Genomic DNA, 20375 nt, shown 5'->3' with positions numbered 1-20375 from the left:
AATCCTAAAGGGGCTAGTGTGTAGGCTAAGAAGCATGGGCTGCAGCCTTTTTTTCCTTTCCAAAAACTTTATTTAAACAAATATAAACAGCAACGTATCAATAACAATGACAGTATATTACCAAAGTTACATTCAAAAAGAGGTAAATAAAGTTCCAGGGAACAGTTGAAACGTAATAATGAGAGAATAATGAGAGGTAAAGAGTAAAAATTACATAATAATATTTGGAAACTGTGATAGAGATCGCACCAAAGTTTCTTCTGCATTCGATTTGCTTTGATTAGTCAATAATTTTATACATATCAAGTACTGTTAGGGTCGTTGCCGCCGTTTTAGTTTTCGAATCTCATCTATGCTAAAACTAAAGAATGATATCCATTAAAAATATACCAACATTTTTTTTAATTAATTTTATTTTTCCTACATGAAACGTCCCCAGAATTATCAGAAACTTCGCTAGAAAACAAATGTTCACAAAATAAAACAGCTGTATCACAAAACATGGGCATTTTACCTGTTTTTTGTTTTGTTTTTTTAATTAAAAACGATTGCACATTAATATTTTGGAATACATATACTAACAAAATAAATGAGAAATAGTTTATTTATTTAAATCACAGAAATAATCAATATTCAGTTTAAACCTTCCCAGGCTTTAAATTACTATTGCTATTTTAAAGTATTATTATTATTATTATTATTATTTTAGTCACAATGCAGTATTTGTCTGATATGTCTGGTCCATGTTCTATATTTGTAACATGGAATTCATTATAAGATAACAACCTATGGACTGTGGACTTCAGGAAGCACACAGCCCCACTCCCCCCCCCCATCATCCTGACTGACACCCTCATCACCTCTGTGGACTCATTCCGCTTCCTGGGTACCACCATCACCCAGGACCTGAAGTGGGAGCCCACCATCACCTCCGTCATTAAGAAAGCCCAGCAGAGGATGTACTTCCTGAGGCAGCTGAAGAAATTCAACCTGCCAACACGGACGATGATGCAATTCTACACTGCAATCATCGAGTCCATCCTCACCTCCTCCATCACCGTATGGTTGTCAGGGACAATCAGAGGCTGCAGCGTGTTGTGCGCTCTGCTGAGAAGGTGATTGGCTGCAGACTCCCATCTCTGCAGGACCTGTACACCTCCAGGACACTGGGGCGTGCAGCTCGGATCAGAGCTGACCCTTCTCACCCTGGACACAGTCTGTTTGACCTGCTCTCCTCAGGCAGGAGGCTCCGGTCCATTCGCACCAGAACCTCTCGCCATAAGAGCAGTTTCTTCCCCTCTGCTGTTGGACTCATGAACAATAACCATATGACTGTTCCCACCACTAACACATGACCCTACACTGTGTTCACTGCATCATTCCATGTTTGCACTGATCACCACCTGCACTTATGTATATATCTATCTACTTAGCACTTTTAATTTTTATTTTTATGTTTATGTAAGCGTTGTCTGACAGTATGTTTGCACTAAGTACCGCAGCAATTTCCTAATGTTGTAAACCTGCTCAACATTTGGCAATAAAACCCTTTCTGATTCTGATTCTATCTTCGAACTTGGATGACATCATTGTAGATGATCCATTTCTGGATTAAAATAATTTTGTGTTTTAGTTGAATAACTTTATTGTTCCATATGTAAGATCTGTGTGTTGAGAAGTTGTGTTTAGAGGCCTAGGTCAATGTTCCCTGTTTATGGAAATGATGTGTAATTTCTGGAGTAGTTGCTAAGTTGATAGGCTGCAAACTGCAGTTATGGGGAAAAGATCCATTCAGCAACAGGCTTCTGGTAGCAGTCATTTTTCAAGCACCAGCCGCTTTAAAAAAAAAAAAATAAATAAAAAATACACATGTGCAAGTTCGTCTTTTGGTTTAACACCGTTTGTAACCTCCATCGCTTCTCAACGTGTGCCATCAACGAGTTTACCTTGTCGTAAATCCTTTACAGGATCAACTGCTTTAGCAAAACAGTAGCGCTTTATGGGCAAACTTGACTTTGCTGTAAGATAAACGAAAGCATGTAAAAAGCGATTTATTTCAGTTCTGGCCAACTGCATTTGCCATATTTGCGAAAACTGAAAAGCTTGTTTTGGCTAGAAACAGGAGTTTCTAGTCCTTTAGCGACCTCTGCTGCGCCTAAGGCTGAACTGCAGGAGGCAGTATATTTTCTGTCCAGGCACGAATTTAAGACTAATCCATGCAGAAAATACTAAAACATATATTTGGTGTGTAAATGACACCTGTCCTGAGACAGGTGTAATTATACAAAATATTAATTAAAATGCAAAATGTCTCTTAAAACTATTTTCTCTTGTTCCAGCTTCGTGATCACTAAATTGTATTTCAAATGTTATTATTCAAATAAGTTATAAATCCACGTTTTTATTCTGATTTTGTGTCTGATTGTTGAACCACTGTTCAACATATTTTAAAAAGTCAACGGTAGACCGAACATATAAATCAAACATTCTCTTCTGTTTATCCTTTTCAGCGTAGCGTGAGGCGAGGGCTTGGAGGCTTCCCAGCTTAAATCAAACATTCCAAACATAAAAAAAAACCCCAACAAAAATAAAACATTCTGCTTTTCTGAGTATTTATTTGTTATATGCCACGACTCTACATCTAAAATGAAATATATCAATTCAACCTGTTATCTTGTGCAACCCCGTTACTCTAATTTTAGCCCTGTTACCGTAACAGTTAAATGTTTTTATTAGCCCACAATAGTGTATTTGAGCAAAGATTTGAAAATAAGTGCTGAAAACTTTTTTTTTTTTTTTTTTAAAGAACAAAGCAAAATGTGTGTCTATTAAAAAGTAGGGCTTATTTTGATGGTAATATAAGTTAAACAATATTAATATTGACTTTTTCAGGTTTTAGAGTATTAGTTGTACCAATACTTGCATGACAGACGCCAATAAAATATCTTACTAAAGGTGTACCTTTGATGCCTGAGTTGGAACAAGCTATTTTCTTGATGGTTTATTATTTGGTTTTCGTAAATACATAACATAAATAACGGATCAGTTTTTTACGACTTTTCAACCCTTTACAATGGGACATTTGGAAACATGACAAAAGAAAGAAGAAAAAAGAAAACGTCAGACGTTCCGTTTCAAACCTTTCGTTTCCTATGGTACCTTAACGCTGCAAAATCGCTTGTACTCTACGTAAATTACGTAAGCCTGCGCATCACCGACGTACTGACGTCTATTTTCAGGCGCAGGTTCTATGAAAATAACGCGACGGCGGCGGTGCGGTGCGACGTTTTTACTACGCAGTGCGGGGGCGCGGACGATATGTCGGCAGAGGGAGGACCCGGAGACATTGACGTTGTTCCAGGCTGTACGAGAAAAAATACTTCTCATTAGTGCAGCGGTGAGCTATAGAGCAAAGAATGGGAAGCAGTACACACGGTGTTTGGTGTGCTGAAAGCCCGGCTGTCTCAAGCGAACACCGATTTTTGCTGTTCCGCGGGATATTCAGCAGGGACTAGCTTCAGGAAAGCGAGTAAGCTAGCAGCACAGGCTAGCTTCGCAGAGAGCTAGCTGCCTTGTTATTGTGATACCGAAACGAACCTTCCAGCTAGCATCCGTCAGAGGAACACACGGGAAAAATGGTAAGGACAGCTTGTGCGTGCTTTCCATCTAATTTAGCCAGCTTTGTCACTTTGTCGAGGTAGCTAGCGACCCGAGTCGTAGTATGTTACCGAGAGCTTGTCACCTGCCTGTCGTTTAAACACAGGGCTGAATTAACGCACGTCTGTAGTTTTAAACGATTTTCTGTCATATTATCGACGGTTTCTTCTGGTAGGGCGTTAATTGTAGAATTAGATGTTCACACTATCTTCCCAATTCTGTTGCATCAACATTTTGCATTAATTCTTTGAAATATTTCAGTATACAGTTGGATGTTTTGACAACTTTAGAGAACGATAAAGTCACATGGCTCCAGCAAATACGCGGAAATGTCCTTGCTTACTGTACTGCATACTCGGTACAGGGCAATGAGTTCAATAAACATGCATAAAAAGCTCACACGGGATCCTTGAACGATGTAGAGGTGCTGTAATTATTTGAGCCAACGGTTTATCTTAGTTCCTCATCGTGGTAAACATCATGTCAAAGGCCGTGAGCATATTGCCTGCATAGTTCCATCTGACTGGGTGTGTGTATATATATATATATATATATATATATATATACTCTGTTCCAAAGCATCAGTGCAATTTTCAAAGTTTTATTTGATTGAGTGAGAGGATTTTTTTTTTTTTTTTTTAAAGGTAGCTCTGCTGCTAAATGTCCTGTTTAAATAATTCCACAGCCAAAGCAACTTGCTGAACCAGTTAAGTGCCGTTTTCGAAGAACCTGTGGGCAATTTGTGTATACCAGTCTGATTTGACTCCGGTGTCATTTAACAACATTAATTCCGTCTTAGTTTATTATCCGAATATGATGAACTGTATCAGTGGGTCTTAACCAGATACAATGCTGAATAATTTTTTTTAGTGTTATTTCATGCTGATGATACGCAGTATTTATATGATGCACAGTTGTACAACAAAATACACAATAAACCATAACCATAAGTTAAGTGTGATTGCAGAGTTGGCGTGTTTGAAATTGGTTGAAATATGTAGCACATTACTTTATTACAACTGGTAATTTAAGTATTCACTTCCCTATGCTTCCCTATGTGTGATGTGTAAAGTACCAAAATAACACCTATATGTGAGACATTCTTAGATTCTAATGTTAGAGATCCTGCAACTGCCGTTGGGCTGTGCAGGGCTCTCTCTCTTCCGGAAGATGATTGAATAAAGAATTATAAATGTTTTGACCACTATGAGTCGGGTTTTCTCTGTTCTATCATGGGGATCAAAGAATCTGGTTTTAATACAAGACAGATCATCTAAATGTGGTTTGCCTAGAATGCTTCACTAGTTATGACTCTGGTGGCAAACTGTCTGCCAGAGATGGCCTCATTTGCTTAAATTTCAGACAATGTAATTGTATGGTGCAGAGTAACTCTGAAGCATAATTTTTAAAGGTAGATTTAAGTGTGAGCCCAGCATATTTGTTGCTGTTTAGTCTGTGCACAATCTTAAACTGGACTCTAAAGCAAACGTCTTTTTTTTTTTCTTCATTTGAAACTGTGATCACTGCTAATGCTGTGTTTAAAGCATTTAATGCATCACTTTGTCATCGTGAGTGACACGTATGCTCATATGCCTTGTATCAGTCATTTAAGTTGGGTTTGTCTCTTAGTGCAAACCTCGATGCAAAGCAAGTCACACTCTCTCTCATACTTAAATATTAGCTAATCTGTGCTTGTCTGTGTGCAGGTGTACTTGTTAAATCCTATAGAGAACCTGAGAAGCTACATCAACAACCGTCCACCTCTGGTCATTTTTATGATCAGTGTAAGTGCAGTGGCCATTGCCTTCCTGACCATCGGTTATTTCTTCAAGATTAAAGAGATCAAGTCTCCAGAGTTAACCGAGGTAAGGCACACCCGTGCAGTTTTTTGAAGTAGATGAAATTATGTGGTCCTAAAACGGTAAAGTGTGATCACTGCTAATGCTGAATGTCAGGTGGTGGCCTTTGTTGCCTGCTTTATAACTAAAGGGTGCATTTTTTTTTTTCTTTTATTAAAACCATGCTTCAACTGCACTACAGGATGTAAGGCTGAGAACAGCTTTCTTGTAGGATAAAGTGGGATATATATGTATCTGACCCCTTTTCACCTGGCTCTGATGTGAGTCAGATTTAAGGGGCATTTGGAGCACATGGTGCTCTGCCAAGCCCAGTTCAAAAGAAAATGATTTGGATCTGCACATTTCATGGATTCTTCTTTTGGTCATGCACCATCTCTCAGTCAGGATTTATGAAGTTTGATCAGGTAGCTTTTAGATGATAAAGCTGACAATCAAACAACCTGCACTAAGCAACTAGCTCTGCCCTAGCTCTCGGCATGCAGAGGGAACAAGTTATGATATAATATACACATTCTCTGCACAGTGTGCAGCATGTAAATCTGAAAGGAGGCATATGCAAATGAAAAAGGTTGTTCTAGTTAAATAATTGGATGCATTGTAACCAAACTAAATATTGCACATAGGTTAAATATTGTCTACAAATACATACAGTAACAGCAACATTGTACATGAATTTCTGTTGTCATGTCTGGCAGTTAAAAACATATTCACTGTTTTCACAGGACTGGAACACCTTTCTGTTGCGCTTCAATGAGCTGGACTTTTGTGTGTCAGAGAATGAAACGATAAAGCACGGCCTGAACGAGTCGACCACGCCGGAGAGCATGGTGGTGACTAGCGGCCAGGCTCGTTCCAGCACTCAGGTTCCCCTACTGCTGGAGGACTCGGGGCCCATTAACATCTCAGTCCCCATCACCCTCACGCTGGACCCTCAGCGTCCATTTGGAGGGTATTCTCGCAATATCACCCACCTGTATGCCACGGTGCTGGGGCAGCAAGTAGGCCTCTCAGGTAGGTTCTCATATTTCTTTGCTAGGTTTGATTGCTCTTGTAGCTTCGATTAAGGAAGAAGAAAGATTGTTACTTGCCACTGCAGGTGGTAGATGTACGCCTAATACACGCCAGCTCATACAGATGTAGAGTAGCCTAAAAACAATGTTTCACAACAATATGTTGGTGTTTAGCTCAAACGGCTGTAAGTGCACTATACATCTTCAACTTCCTTGTTTAGTTTGGCCAGCATCCAAAAGTTCAGCGATTCGCTTTAATTTCATGTAAAGGCGAGCCTTAAATACTGTGCTGTTGGGATGATTTTACAGTTAGCTGTATACCAAGCAGCAAAAATATAATACCTTATATCAGTGTTATTTTCTCTTATTTCTTAATTTTCAGGTATTAAAAAGCATTTGTTTCGATTGTTTAAAATGGTGCAGGAGTCTTGATGTGACAGGTGGTGATCAGGCCTTTCAGGCATTGCTTAGCAGAGGATATCTTTGTATCTAACAAATTAGGAATTCCGCATTTGCTCTGAACCCTTTCATGGAAAGGCAAGTTTGGAAACTCGGATGAATTCTACACTCGTTGCTCGTGCTATGCAACAGGTGTTTTCTTTAATTATCATGGGAGAAACCTGTGTTCTCTATAGTGTGGAGAGTTTTTGCGTTGTGGCTGCCTTTTTCTGATGTCAGATGCATCTTCTGTTGGGCTTTTTACTTTACCTCTCAGTGCTGTGACTTTACTTCAACATGGTGAGCAAACAGCAGAGGTGTTGTGTAACGTTAAGCTGATCCCGGCGAGCCCACCAAGTGAAACATGAATTCCTAAAATGCTGTGAAGCTTCTGAATATGTCTGCGGGCTTATCTGAGTGTGCGTTAGCAAACTTTTCCTGATGATGCCCTCAGGGGTCGGTGCGTTGGTGGTTCTTGGTGTCCGGGGCTGGGCGCTCAGGTATGTACCAGCTCACTCCCAGTGACTATTTGGCCTGGTGCCTGTTGCTCGGTCAGGCCTCTTCCGGGGCAAAGGGGGCCCTCGGGACTCCGGCCTCTGGGCCTGCGGCTTGGTTCACTCTGGCACAGCTGGCTGCCGGCAGAGCCGGCGGGCACACCACTGCAGCCCCCTCTGGCTTCTGTTCTGTGGCTACTGGGTGACCCCTCATCTGGGGCTCTCCTCAGCTCTTCCCAGGAGGGTGGCACGGATGCCCCTCCGGTGGTCCTCCTTGGGCTCTCGCACTCTGGGGCCTCTGGATGTCTGGAGCCTGGATCTCCTCCATGCCTGCTTCATGCCCTGGGGGACAGGGCTATGGCTCTCTACATCCTCTAGCAGACCATTGCATGGGGAAACCTTTTGAATACAAGCGCGCTGATCCACACAGATGTGCACACGGGTGTTCACTCTTCATAGACATAAACTACACCTTTATTGGCTGCTGTTTCCAAGCAGCCAATAAAGGTGTAGTTGGAATGCTGCACAACAGCATTCAATATTTAGTGTTTACTGCTGTTTACACTTAGCTAGATTAACGTGATGGTGTTGTGTTTAGTAAGTTGCTCTGTTTTTTTGCTTGTTTTCTCTTCTTTTTCTCTCAACAGGTGATCCAGGAGATTTGTTTTCTCTTCTTTCTCTATTTAAGTGCCCTTTCTCACTGTCCCTCTTCCCTTCTGTTTTTCTTTTCCTTCATCTTTCTTTCTCCCTTTCCTATCCCTCAGTCAGGTCTGTCCCGTCTGTAACAACTGAAAATAAAATAAAATAAATAATAACAACAAAGGTTGATCAAATGGACCAATACGGCAAGGTCTTGATGATCCATTTGGCAAAGTAAATCCATTGGGTATCCTTGTTGGTCTTCAGACATCAGTTCTGACGGCTAAAGAACCAAATGGGACAGGCAAAAAAAAAGAAGCAAACTTTTCCTTTTGTCTAAAGTGCTCATACACACTGAAAGACCATGTGTGTTTTCTTGCTGCTTCACTTCTGAGGTGCTGCATGTTGGAATTAGGAAGGCATGTTAAAAAAATGTGTGAAACATTACACTTGGCAGATTTCTGGCTAACAGACTCTGCTTAATGTTGCCAACTTTCAAAGTTCAGGATTTACTATGTCCACATGAAGTCCAATTTTTTTTTACATTTTTTCTATTACTTAGAGGCAAAGTTTTTAGTCAAATGAATTTTTTATATTACTTTAATGCAGCGCTTGTTTGGAGAGAGTGTAAGCCTGGTTATTTGGAAATGGCTACAGTTTACAGAATGTCACATGCAGTCAGAACGCGGTGCTTTTAAACAAGGACAGCTATCAGGAAACGGCTGTTATTAGTGTGTAAGAGGGAGTGTGTTTGTGATTGTGCTTGTTGAAAAAGGGAAGATTGTGGCTTCCTTGCATTTTGATTGTTCTAATTATATGAGTGAATTAAGTCTTTTATCACAGGAAACCAAAACAAATGATGATAAAACAACCGAAAATGTACTTTGTACATGTCCAACTGTATGAGGCTGGGGATACATTAATGTTAATCAGTATTCTCATAAAGAGAGTCAAGCAAACATACCTGTATGTGCATGTTTTCTGACAGTGTAGGTGAAACATTGGCAACAAATAACAGTTTTTACCCAAATTATAAGAGCTGCTCATCCAAACTACATCACACTCAGCACTGAACTTTGTCACAAATTTGCATTTGGGTAAGCAGCAGTGTGCGTGTGAGTACCTGCCAGGTCTGGAGTGAAACAGACGAATGGCGGTGAAAATTGTCAAAGACGTCTGTTGAATTGTCAGTAAGATCAATTTTGCATTTAAAATAAATAACGGTGATTCAAGTTTTGCTGTGTCTGTTCGGAGTGACCCATTCTCTCCTTTTAAGGTTTCTGGTTGCAGGTTCCTGTTGCCTCAGTCACTTTGCGTCATTGACTGTAGTGTTGAACGTGTCATTTTAGATTCAAATTCACCCTTAAAAAACAAGTAGTCATCTGCAATTCTCTATTCAAAGAAAGTGATTTAGTTCCTGCTTACGCAAACCAAAAATTATTGTTATTGTCGATGTTAATGGATAATGATGAACTATTATTGTCACGCATACAGCTGGTTGGAGTAACTTTCTCAGACTTTATGCTGTTATTTCTTGTTGGAAAGTGGAGGGTGGGGTTTGCTTGAGTCTTTCTTGAGGGCAGAGATCCAAACGCTGGCATGACTTTCTGAATGAAAGCGATTGTGTAACATAACATCAAAATATACTCATCTGAACTGTACTGTCTTACCTCAATTCTCGTTTAAAATTATATACTGCAGCCTTATTTTGTAAATTACATTTCATAAAGAGGCCCTAGTTTGTGTTTTATTTTATTGTGCCGGAGTTGTGATTGGCTGAGCTGTTAGCCAGGAACAGCATTATCTTGAATTTGAATGGCAACAAATGTATTACTCGGAGAGAAAAATCAAATGCAAATGCTGCATATTAGTTCTATGACAGGTTTTTTTTTTTTTTTAGTATAAATGCTTATTTTTATCATTGTACATCAAAGTTTCTCATCTGTTTAAACTAGAGTTTATAAAGCACGAGTTGCCTAGTAGAACAGTTTTTGGACTTAGTGAGAATTTCTTTTGTTTTCTCTATTGTCTCCTCCATCTGGATGAACACGTCAGTCCTAAATCACACCCAGGAGTCCACTCAGTTTGACTGATAATCCTCTAATCTCCTTTGCAGTTTGAAAAATATTGCATAAGCCTACAAAATCAGCCTGTCATTAGTTATCAGGGGGTAGCTTGGTATGAGCCTCCTGCTGCAGGAATTGCATTCATACTGTTTGGACTGTTCATACCTCTGATATTCGCTTTAGAGCTCAGAGGTTTTTAGCTTGATCTTGGGGTCATGGAAATGCAACACGAGGTTGCCTTAAAAACATTACATTGTGATTAAAATGTAAAAGAAATGAGTTGGTGACATCTTGTCGTGAAAAGTTTAAAACAATCTGCTGCTCTCGTTGTCTTTGTTTTGCCTGTAGGCCGAGAAGCTCATGAAGAAATAAACATCACGTTTACTCTGCCCGTATCCTGGAACTCGGACGACTGTGTTCTGCACGGTCACTGCGAGCAGGTGGTGTTCAGCACTTGCATGACCATCACAGCGGCCAGCAATATCTTCCCAGTCACAGTGTGAGTTGGACTGCCTCCATAACTCAAGGGAACAAGCGCACTAAATTAGTCTTGAGCTTTCTGATGCAGACTAAATGAAATGCAGCTTTGAGGAGTTTATCATTCAGTAAAGGCAATAAGTCTGCGTTGCCTTGTTTTACAGAAACATGCATTTTTGTTGTTGTTGTTGTTTGTTATTTTGAACCATTTGAGAAACCACAAAATGTGCAGTAATGTGCAGCTTCCTTTTGTAGCTCTGCAGTTAAAGTGATTTGCAAGTACTTTGTTACTACAGCGTTACATTTTGCAAATGATTGACTCACAAATATTTTTGCAGGGCTTGTGCATGCCCATGCATGGAACAGACGTATGCCGCTCAATTTGATTAATTGAATCTGTCAAGATAAGCAAGAGGTAGTCAAGGTGCAAATTGCATCACCTTGCATGTTGCAAATATGATGAAATGTGGGTCTTGTTAAAGTGTAGAGGCAGTGTGAGTGAGGCTCCATCAGACAAATTAAGCTTCATTTGTTATCTTTTACTGAACTATGCCAATTATCAGTGTAGTAGCAGTATTTTTATTATTATTTGTAGACAGTCATATTGTTTCATTGGATCAGTTGCCTTGGATACTGCTTTAGATCCCTCTGGTGGCCCAGTTGTAAACTGCATAATATGAAATTATACATTAAAAAGTTATAAATTGTTATCCACAATTTTTACTTTACTTATTTATTACTATAATTATTTAAAATTGATCAAAACCTCTTGATATGTCTGCTCTTGTGCTTTTTTTTTTCCCCCTGTCAGCAGCTGTGGCATCTGTGTGTTGCATTTGTTTTCCTTCCTGTCCTGATGGATAATCTGTTGTCACCCAAATAAGCAATTTTTCATAATAAGGCTGTTTGACACAAATAAACATAAGAAAATATACAGAGCAGATAAACAGCAACAACATCTGTACGTTTCTCTGCTATAATATGGTGTGAACAATTCCACTGCACCAGTTAACAAAAGCCCCTGTGTTTTTGTTTGCAGGCAGCCACCACACTGCGTGCCAGAGACGTACACCAATGCCACATCTTGGTACAAGGTGTTCACCACGGTCCGCGACTCAGATACCAAGTACAGTCAGGACTACAACCCCTTCTGGTGTTACAAAGGAGCCATTGGCAAAGTGTACCACGCACTCAACCCAAAACTTACCGTGATTGTTCCAGATGTGAGTCACCACAGCTCCTCAGTTTTTGAATTTCAACAGTAGTTCTTTATGTCTCATTTCATTTAAATACGTAAAGGTAAAAAACAAAGTTTCTGTGATATGCATCCTTTTAGTGTAATTTCCCCATGATTTAAACAAGTAGGATGACTGGTATACTTTGTTGATAGTATTTTTTTTAACCCATTGTAACACAGAGAGATCATTTAGAGGTAAATGTTCCTAAACCTGTAGTTTATTCTGAAAGGCATTTAGATCTGTACTGATGGGCGTAGGTTGTTCCAGGAACAGTGAGCTGCATTTGAGCTGCAAATGTACCAGCAAGGCTGGAATTAAATTATCATTAGAGTGGACCTAATATGCTTTTCCCCAATATATGTACTGGTACAATGTTATAGGCTCACGTTACATACCGCCAGAGTTTCAGATTAATCAGGTTATCGTACGTGTGAGTAATCCATGTGAACCAAAAGCTCAGGCCTCAGACTGCTATAAACACTCTCTCACATCAGTCTTTTGCACATTAGTCCCCCCCGACGGTTCAAAACTTTTTATAAGGGGCAGCCAATCAAAGAAAGTTGGGGTTAAAGAACAGGAAGTTTTGATGATGCATTTTGAGGAGGAGGCGCAAAGTGAAGTTCAGAGGAAAATCGTATACTGTTGTCTGAGGTATTGACGCAGGCACCACAGTAAGTATGAGCAGCAGCTGAAGAATACACCTGAAAACTGCAGACATGTTAAGACCTCTTCTAATGAGAAATGGCTGATCTGTTTAACATGGAGCTGCAGCTGTTATGAGAAAACACACATGCATGCAGTAACTATTATACGTATTTTTTTTAGTGTACCACCTTCACCAAAAACTACAGGTAACTTGTGCAGTGAGCAATAAAGAAATCAAGCTTGTAGCCTTCTGCTTGAAATAAAACCCGAAGTTACTCTGCGACATTAAACTGTGTCTTTTAACGCTTGTCTTACTAGGACGACCGTTCCCTCATCAACCTTCACCTGATGCACACTAGCTACTTCCTGTTTGTCATGGTCATCACTATGTTCTGCTATGCAGTCATAAAGGGGCGGCCTGGCAAAGTGCGACAAACCAACCCTGACTTCTGTCCTGAGAAGGTACAACAGACACCAGCAGTGCTATATGACTTCAACAGGTAGTTTCAGTCAAGTATCAACTGACCAGTGATCGGTCAAAGACTCGCTCCAATCAATGACTCTGCTGATTTCCTGCTATCTCTGCTTTTTGTTTGTTTGTTTTGGCACATGAACTCCTTACAAACTCCAAACCAAATGAAAGAATATTTAAGCTTCCCTTGAGAGCATAATAAAGACGTCCGAATGCTGTAAGATTTGGTGTAAAAGTCTGGGTGAACATTATGGTAATGATCCTTGACTGTGCCTGGTATATGAAGTAGTTGCATCTCGCTTACAGAGGTGAAGGGAGTTCATCCTCCTTGATCTTATTGTTTGTTGCATGTAGCACAGTTCGTTTTCCCCATACACATAGCGAGTTCACACCAGTTGAGAGAGAGTGTATTTTAACATAGCTGTTATTTTTGTTTGCTTGGATAAGGAAGGTGGGGCAACAGCTGCAGATTTCTTTATCTAAGAGCTCATGTTGGGACTCTTAGTTTGAAATATTGAAGGGAGGAGCAAAACAAACAGTGCAGTTTGTCTGTCTTCTTGGTGTGTTTACCTCTGCATGACTCTGCCTTGGTTACACCCAAACTGGCACTCCAGTAACTGGCAGTTTCCCGCATATTCATTGGTCTGTGTGTTTTGTTCTGAAGTGGAGACCACCAGCAAGCAAACAGATGGACTCTTTGATGTCTCTAACGTAACAAACACAAGGAAAAATAATATGTGTGTTTATGTAGCATCGTCTCCAGGTTAGATTGTTGGAGCTTAAATTTGTGAGGCACATAAATGTCGAACACTCAGATCACAGAGACTATAAGCCACATTTAACCACACATTCATAACTATACAAGCAGCATACAAGGTTCTGTTCAACCTCTCATCTACTGACGATTCACCAGATAATTTGAGATCCATGTCTTTGCACTGTGGGAGGAAGCTGGAGGAACCCCACACAGGCACGGGGTGTAGCCCCAGCTTGGGTCTAAACCAGTGATGACCATTACACTGGTGCTTAACATCAACTATACACTGCTACCTCTCCACACTGCTGTATTTGGTGTTCACACATATGGACCTGATATTTTGATTGCGCACCTGTCTCGTTTTGCACTTACAAAGCTTGATCTGTGACAGCGTGCTGACCTGCGGGCAAAGCTGTTCAGTTCAGTCTTGCTCTGTTTATTTTCCCTTCATTGCTGGTGGGAAGACAACAGCAAACAAACAGCAGTTTGGAAGGATTTCACAAATGCAGCACCATGTTTGCAGTTTGTTTTTGTTTTTTTTTTTTTCCCTTTGGTGGTCCAGTGGTTTAACACAGAGCTTGTCCTGTTTGCTTCTCTTGCTCACTTTCCCCACTGCTTATGTTTGCTATAACAATTGCTGGGAAACTTTACTGCACTTATGGGATCTTAATCATTTTCTATCAATTTATTTACTGTTGTTGTTATTAATATTGTTAAAGTTCCCCTATATGTCATCACTTCTATTTCACATGTGGAAGTGAGACTAGAACAAAAAAGTAGAGTTGAGTAGCAGAAATAGTTCATGTTATTTGTCGTGATCCTTTTGTCATTATTTTACTAATGACTTCCTGTTAAGTGAAATTATCTTCTCAATTGTATTTGCTAGCGATAATTTAGCTTCTATTGTTTGGAAAGCAATGTGAAAGGGGAACCTAATGTTGCCTTATACATAAAGGAAAGGTTCATACTCAGAGTAGCAGGAGTCCAGCTTACTAATTTGATTTGTTAACTTAATTTCACTCTGGCATCATGTCTGTTCTCTGTATCAACAGATAAAGAAGCCAGAGTATCTGTATCATATCAGAACTGGGGAAAAAAACCCATGGATAGTTGCATCCCGAGACAGATATGATGAGAATTGGATACTGTCTGTGTACCACTTTCTTAAGGATGCTGAGATGTAAATTTTCAAAATAAAATAGCACAAAACACTCAAAATATTGCAGCAGAAAACAACAGGGGATGCATTGGAACAGTCACCAATAGCTGATAAAGTCCAGTCGTGTTTCCCAAATAAACATCAGTGAAGTGCATCGATCAGCTGGGGGTGGGGGTGGGGGGTTAAATGCTTGCAAAATGCGTCTGTGTGTAAACAGACAAGTAAACAAGACTCTTGTCTTCCTCTGTCACACTTTCACCGCTCTTTGCTACATCACCAGATTTTGGTACCATAAATTTCTGTAATTACTGAAACTGAATTCCGTTTCTTTTGTTGCAGGTGGCGTTGTCAGAGGGTTAAAAAGACATCAGAGAATGGCAGGACTTACCTGTAACATGGACAAAATTAAAGAAAGAGAAGAAATTAATTAAAAAAACAAAAACACGACTTACCAGTTGCCTAGTGGACCCTGGAAATACAATAAGGGACACAAAAGCTCTGTGAATGCATTACTCTTGCAATGTTGGGTTTCTCCAACCAAAGATATACAAGTGCCTGTATCTGTGGTGTAAATATTTCTAGGAACTCTTTAGTTTTGTTTTTTCCCCTTTTTGTTATTTCTTTTGATTTTTGCCTGAGCCCCCCAGTGCCATGTCCAAACATGCAGTACAGAAACAAAGCAGAAGGCCACATCCAAGAGCTACTTCTTTTTTCTGGGGCGATTGGGACTCACCTTATGAAGCACGATAGACAGAAGTGTTTTATCAAAGTGGTAAATGTTTAGATATCTTAAGGTCAAAGTGGTTTTGTCGCCCTGATAACAAAGCGTGATGTTTAATCACCTGGAACATGTTTAAGGAAACAGAAAAGCAGGTAAATAATGATTAAATCCTCAGCGTGCGCTCACCATAGCAGCTTAAGCGAGGAATGGAATAAAGTAGTACTTTTCTCTGCACCAAATTTGATGGTTTAATTAAAATTCTAGTTAGAATCGGGTTCTTTAAAGTCCATTTAGACATCTAAGTGACATTTAAGTGATTTAAGAATTTCACATCTTCCTTTTACGAACTGCTTTTGATTAGCAGTTAAAGAATTACCAGAACTTCCTGTTGTTTGTTGTTGAAATTTGTCACATATTCTTTTCTTCTTCCTTTTTGGCCTTATGCTTTCCTCTGTCAGTTGCTTCTTCACTCACCTGCCTCTTGAATTTAATTTGCTGCCAGTCACTGTGCAGCAGTTTTGGTGTTTGATCCAGTCCTCTCTGTCGCACCCAGGAGATACAGAACATTTGATCTTGCCTTACCTACGGTGGACTTGCTTGCTTGAAAATAGGCGTGGGTCATCACTTTTGTCCCTTTCCCCACATTAACTCTCCGCCCCTTTCTTCCACAGCCAAATATCACATTTTATTTGTTCTGGTATGATGAGCCTGTGGTTTGAAATAAAGCTTGTGCTCTTTGTCCTGTTATTGTAAATGTCGGGTGACCCTTGAGTTACTTTATATCAGACACTTTAGTTACGTCACCTTTTTGAAATGATAAATTATATGAGTTGCACATGTTAAAGTGTTTTCATAGATAGTGCACCTTTGGATGTCTTGCACATTTTGTTATTATCTCCTGTGATTATTTCTTTTCATGTAAATAAACTAATTGGCCTCCATGTAAAAAATAAATATGATAATTAATTCTGCTGCTCAGACGTTTACAATAACCATCCTTGTTTGTTTTAAAGAAAAGTTTTCATCTAATATAATGTGAAATGATAAAAAATACTGTAAATCATTTAGTGAATCCTTTGGTTATTAATAACTTGTCATTTTTAATACATCTATGTAGGTGTTCAGAAGCCCAATTTCAGCAACCATTACTCCTGTGCTCTTGGGACTCCATATATTAACAAATGCAAGTTAATCATGGTAAAAGTTTGACGTTTCTATTATATGTAACGCATCAGTCGCAGAGTCATAGTGACTGAAAAATGTGTACTCTGACTGGTTGGCAAGTGGTTTCAGGAGGTTGCTGGCTGATGATCGGTGAAATTGATCGCAAAGGGAGTGCTGCACCAGAACCTGGCAGATCACTTTGGTCTGCTATAGCTTACATGAAGTAGGGAGATTTCACAAGGTGCAGCTTTTAGTTTGACGGTGGACTGTTTCCATTTTCAGTTTGCATCATACTGTTCGGTTTCACTACCATTTGGCAGTTAGTTGGCAAGTGTTTACAGACATGTTGTTGTTCTCCATGCAAACTACAGGCAATTCTTTGACTCTGCTTGCAACCAGCAAGGTAGTTTTTGGTGTTGCACTGTATACCTTGGTGCAGTTTCACCTAATGACAGGCAGCCTCAGGCAATCATTTGCTAACCAATAAAAGAATACACGTTTTTCTCTGTTAGCCAGTGGTTAACGAAGGTTGCTGACACCTCTTTCATACGACAGTGTGCACTACTCCCCCTAGAGGACAACTTAAAATGCCTCCAAGCAGAAGAGAAAGAAGTAGGAGGAGTTGGTCCACCACTGAGTGCATCAGAGTTTGAGAAACGCTGAAGTGGCAGTTTCATTAAATGTGTTTTTGTAAGAGCGAGGTGCTGCTGGTCTCTGAAGGGAGTAGTAAACACCAATGGTCTTCCTGTTCTTAAAACAGGAACACTGAGTTTCACAATAAAATTGTGTTTTTTAAGGAGGCATCCAAAGCACTCTACTAGCCAAGTGTGTTGCTTCTTTAATGATAATACTGGTTTTTGGATGTAATGTATAACAAACAATTTGCGTTTTACCAGAACATACTTTCATTTGAGAATACATTATACCATCAGAACAGAGGGACTATTGCAACATTTCACTATTAAGAACTGTAGCAAATAAGAATGTACTTTTCTTTCAAAAAACAAGGGCAAACTTCTGAGCAGCAGTGAGAATACCATTATCATATTTATCCATTTATTATATATTAATTATTAAACTAACATTTGTATTATTTTGAATGACATGAAACTGTGCAAAGACTCATTTTGTGTGTGAATGTATGAGAGTGAGTTTTGGATGAAGTGTAGCTGCAGACTGCAATTCTCTGAAATCTCGTTTCCGAGTGTCTGATTTTTGAAAAGGATTCTGTTTCAGAGACAAAACAAGTCACCTCCCCCGACTTCCACCTGCAAAACTTTCAATCTGTTGCTGTTTGTTTGCGTTTCTCTCTGAGAGCAGCACATATTAGATCTGCAAAAACAAGAAGACAGTGCTGTATGTCTGCTGGTTTGTTGCATTGGTCTGTGTCCAGAGACTTGAGTAAAAACCTTCCTACAGAAGTAAAGATTGCCTGTTTGTAATTACGTATTTTGTTTCCTTTTCAATAGCATTTACCGATACATTTAACTTACCTCTGCTATATTTTTGCTCCATAATTGATGTACTTGTTGAATGTACTGTTTTTATAAGCAGCGTAATCTAAATCTGAGATGCAAGAATTCCAAGTGATTCAAAATATGTTATATAAATATATAATTTTTTTTTTTCCAGTTTGGGAGGCTTTACTTGAATTGTGTTGTTTGTTTTGATTGGTTTTCATAGTGTAAGGTTTTCCCGTCATGTTGTTGTATGAAACGCTGTACTTAACATTTGCGTTTTTCGTGTGTATGTCAGTGAATGACTGGTTTTGGTTGTAATGGTTACGATACCCCCCAAACATACACACAGAAAATGATGCTAGAAAAAGTCTTCCTAATTCTATTGTTCAGATGATGAGCATGGATCTGTTGCGTTCTCTCATCCATCTATTGTGCTCCCACCTGCTTTTGTTTGTTTTTGTTTTCTTCTTTTGGAAGATCTGGCAGCTCTTATTGGTCTGTTTGGGTATGGATGGGTAGCCGGGATTGATTTAAAGGAACTTGAAGTTGTGAATGAAGCTGTCTTAACACGTATCACTTGCATTTACCTGCTTCATATCCTTTTCTCTGCGATTTTCACCCCCCTCCCTTGGGTTAAATTTGCATCTCTGACTGCAAAAAATGCCTTAACATTGTCTTTGCTTCATCTATCACATATTGTAAATCGCACAGGAAAAACTAAAGCAAATCTTAACTATTGTGAAGTGTACATTTAAAGGATTTTAAAGGAGCAGATGCTTGCTGTTGTAGTTTTCAAATTACTCCACTATATCACTAATGACGTGAAAACAGTTGCGCCATATTCACCTTAAGTTGCACCATGTCGCTGTGTATGGAGGACTGAAACTGCCAAAAAAAACACAAAGCTCAGTGAAAGAAGGTCTTAGTCATGCAGTTTGCTGAGAAAAAAACAAGGAAATTTGAGATGAAATTGGTTGCAAAGACTTATGCGGTGCTGCATTACAAACCTTGCGATTGCTTTGCACCCTAATAGATTGCCACAGTTGCCCATATCTTAGAGGGAAGATGCAAACTTGCCACCTTACTACTGGGTTTCTTACCAACCACGACAGGTTGCAGCGGTAAGGCAACTAAAGCAATTGAAAGTTTTTCAGTGGAGTTTGCAATCAGTTGTACCTCCTGGTTGCCAGCAACCACTTGCCAACCAGTTAGGGAATGCAAATTGTTCCCTAGCGACTGGACGGTTGACATGGCTTTGCCAACCAGTTTCCACGCCTTTGTCACATCTATATGCCGCCTGATTGGAGGGAGCTGTTTGTGCAGAAAGTTTACCTAGTAACACGCACTGTATGACTCCTTCAGATGTATATTAAAGCAAAAAATGACTAAAAATAAGAAAATAAAAAAGTAAATTATGAAACAGGTGGCAAATGAAAAATACAAATAATATAAAAGGAAAAGCAAAAAAAGTGAAATTAATTCAAAGAATACAAAATGACAAAAACATTTAAACAAATCAGCACATTTAACTAAACGACGCCTACATTTATTTTAATTTGTTTCATCTGTGCTGTTGGCAGTTTCAAGCTACCATACCAGTGTTTTGTGTTTTTTGCTATAACATGACTCCAATAAAAGGTGCCCTTCCTCCTCTCTGTCATCCTTTTTGTCATGTTAGCAGCGCTTACAGGCAAATATTAAGCCAACTCTGTGCCTTCTGCACTGTCGAGCTGCATCCTCCTCCCTGTACATACAGTAGATAGGACCATAGGTTTTAATGTGGCTAGGATGTCATTCAGACCCTTTTCCTCCCCAGTGGAACTGCTGTAAATGAATTCAAGTTTAAATAAACAGTCTCTGAAGTTCAACCGCTCTTCGTCTCTGACTCTCCCTTTATCCCCAACACCACAGCATTTATTAATTTAGATTAGGGAGATTAATGATCTCCCAGGGAAAATAAACTAATTTGGCTCTACCTAAAATAAGAGGTCAGAGAAATATTAAGATCTGTAAGCTCTAGCTCTCTCTGCATGAAATAAGGATTGTACTGGTGATGTTAACGTATTTCCATGGCATCAAGACACTTTAGCATTACGATAAAGTACATGGCATCAGTTTT

The 20375-nt window shown here is 39.5% G+C and overlaps 1 protein-coding gene across 2 annotated transcripts; it reads left to right on the top strand.

Annotated features, from left to right (window-relative positions):
* The first annotated feature begins 3255 nt into the window (after positions 1-3255).
* tmem248 (transmembrane protein 248) lies at positions 3256-20124 on the top strand. 2 transcript variants are annotated; one of them, XM_085289803.1, is made up of 7 exons: positions 3256-3638; positions 5364-5522; positions 6239-6527; positions 10512-10662; positions 11680-11863; positions 12842-13023; positions 15251-20124. In XM_085289803.1, exons 1-7 carry the CDS (start codon positions 3636-3638, stop codon positions 15303-15305), a joined length of 1023 nt encoding a protein of 340 aa, XP_085145929.1. In that variant the 5' UTR covers positions 3256-3635; the 3' UTR covers positions 15306-20124. The 2 variants fall into 2 exon arrangements, with proteins under 2 accessions (XP_085145929.1, XP_085145930.1); XM_085289804.1 differs by having other exon boundaries at positions 3257-3638; positions 12842-12985.
* Positions 20125-20375: the final 251 nt, after the last annotated feature.

This window comes from Mchenga conophoros, linkage group LG10 (assembly GCF_057382185.1).
Source record: "Mchenga conophoros isolate Kocher_MC1m ecotype Shallow Benthic linkage group LG10, M_conophoros_male_GT1.1, whole genome shotgun sequence".
Classification (NCBI taxonomy): Eukaryota; Metazoa; Chordata; class Actinopteri; order Cichliformes; family Cichlidae; genus Mchenga; species Mchenga conophoros.
Note: the sequence above shows the minus strand (reverse complement) of the source record. Positions and strands in the feature narration are given on the sequence as shown.

What these genes read in the sequence shown, in the direction of transcription:
- tmem248 (XM_085289803.1), top strand. An exon ending in GCAGCAAGTAGGCCTCTCAG is followed by an intron (nt 6,528 to 10,511) that starts GTAGGTTCTCAT and finishes TTTTGCCTGTAG; the next exon opens with GCCGAGAAGCTCATGAAGAA. An exon ending in AATATCTTCCCAGTCACAGT is followed by an intron (nt 10,663 to 11,679) that starts GTGAGTTGGACT and finishes TTTTGTTTGCAG; the next exon opens with GCAGCCACCACACTGCGTGC.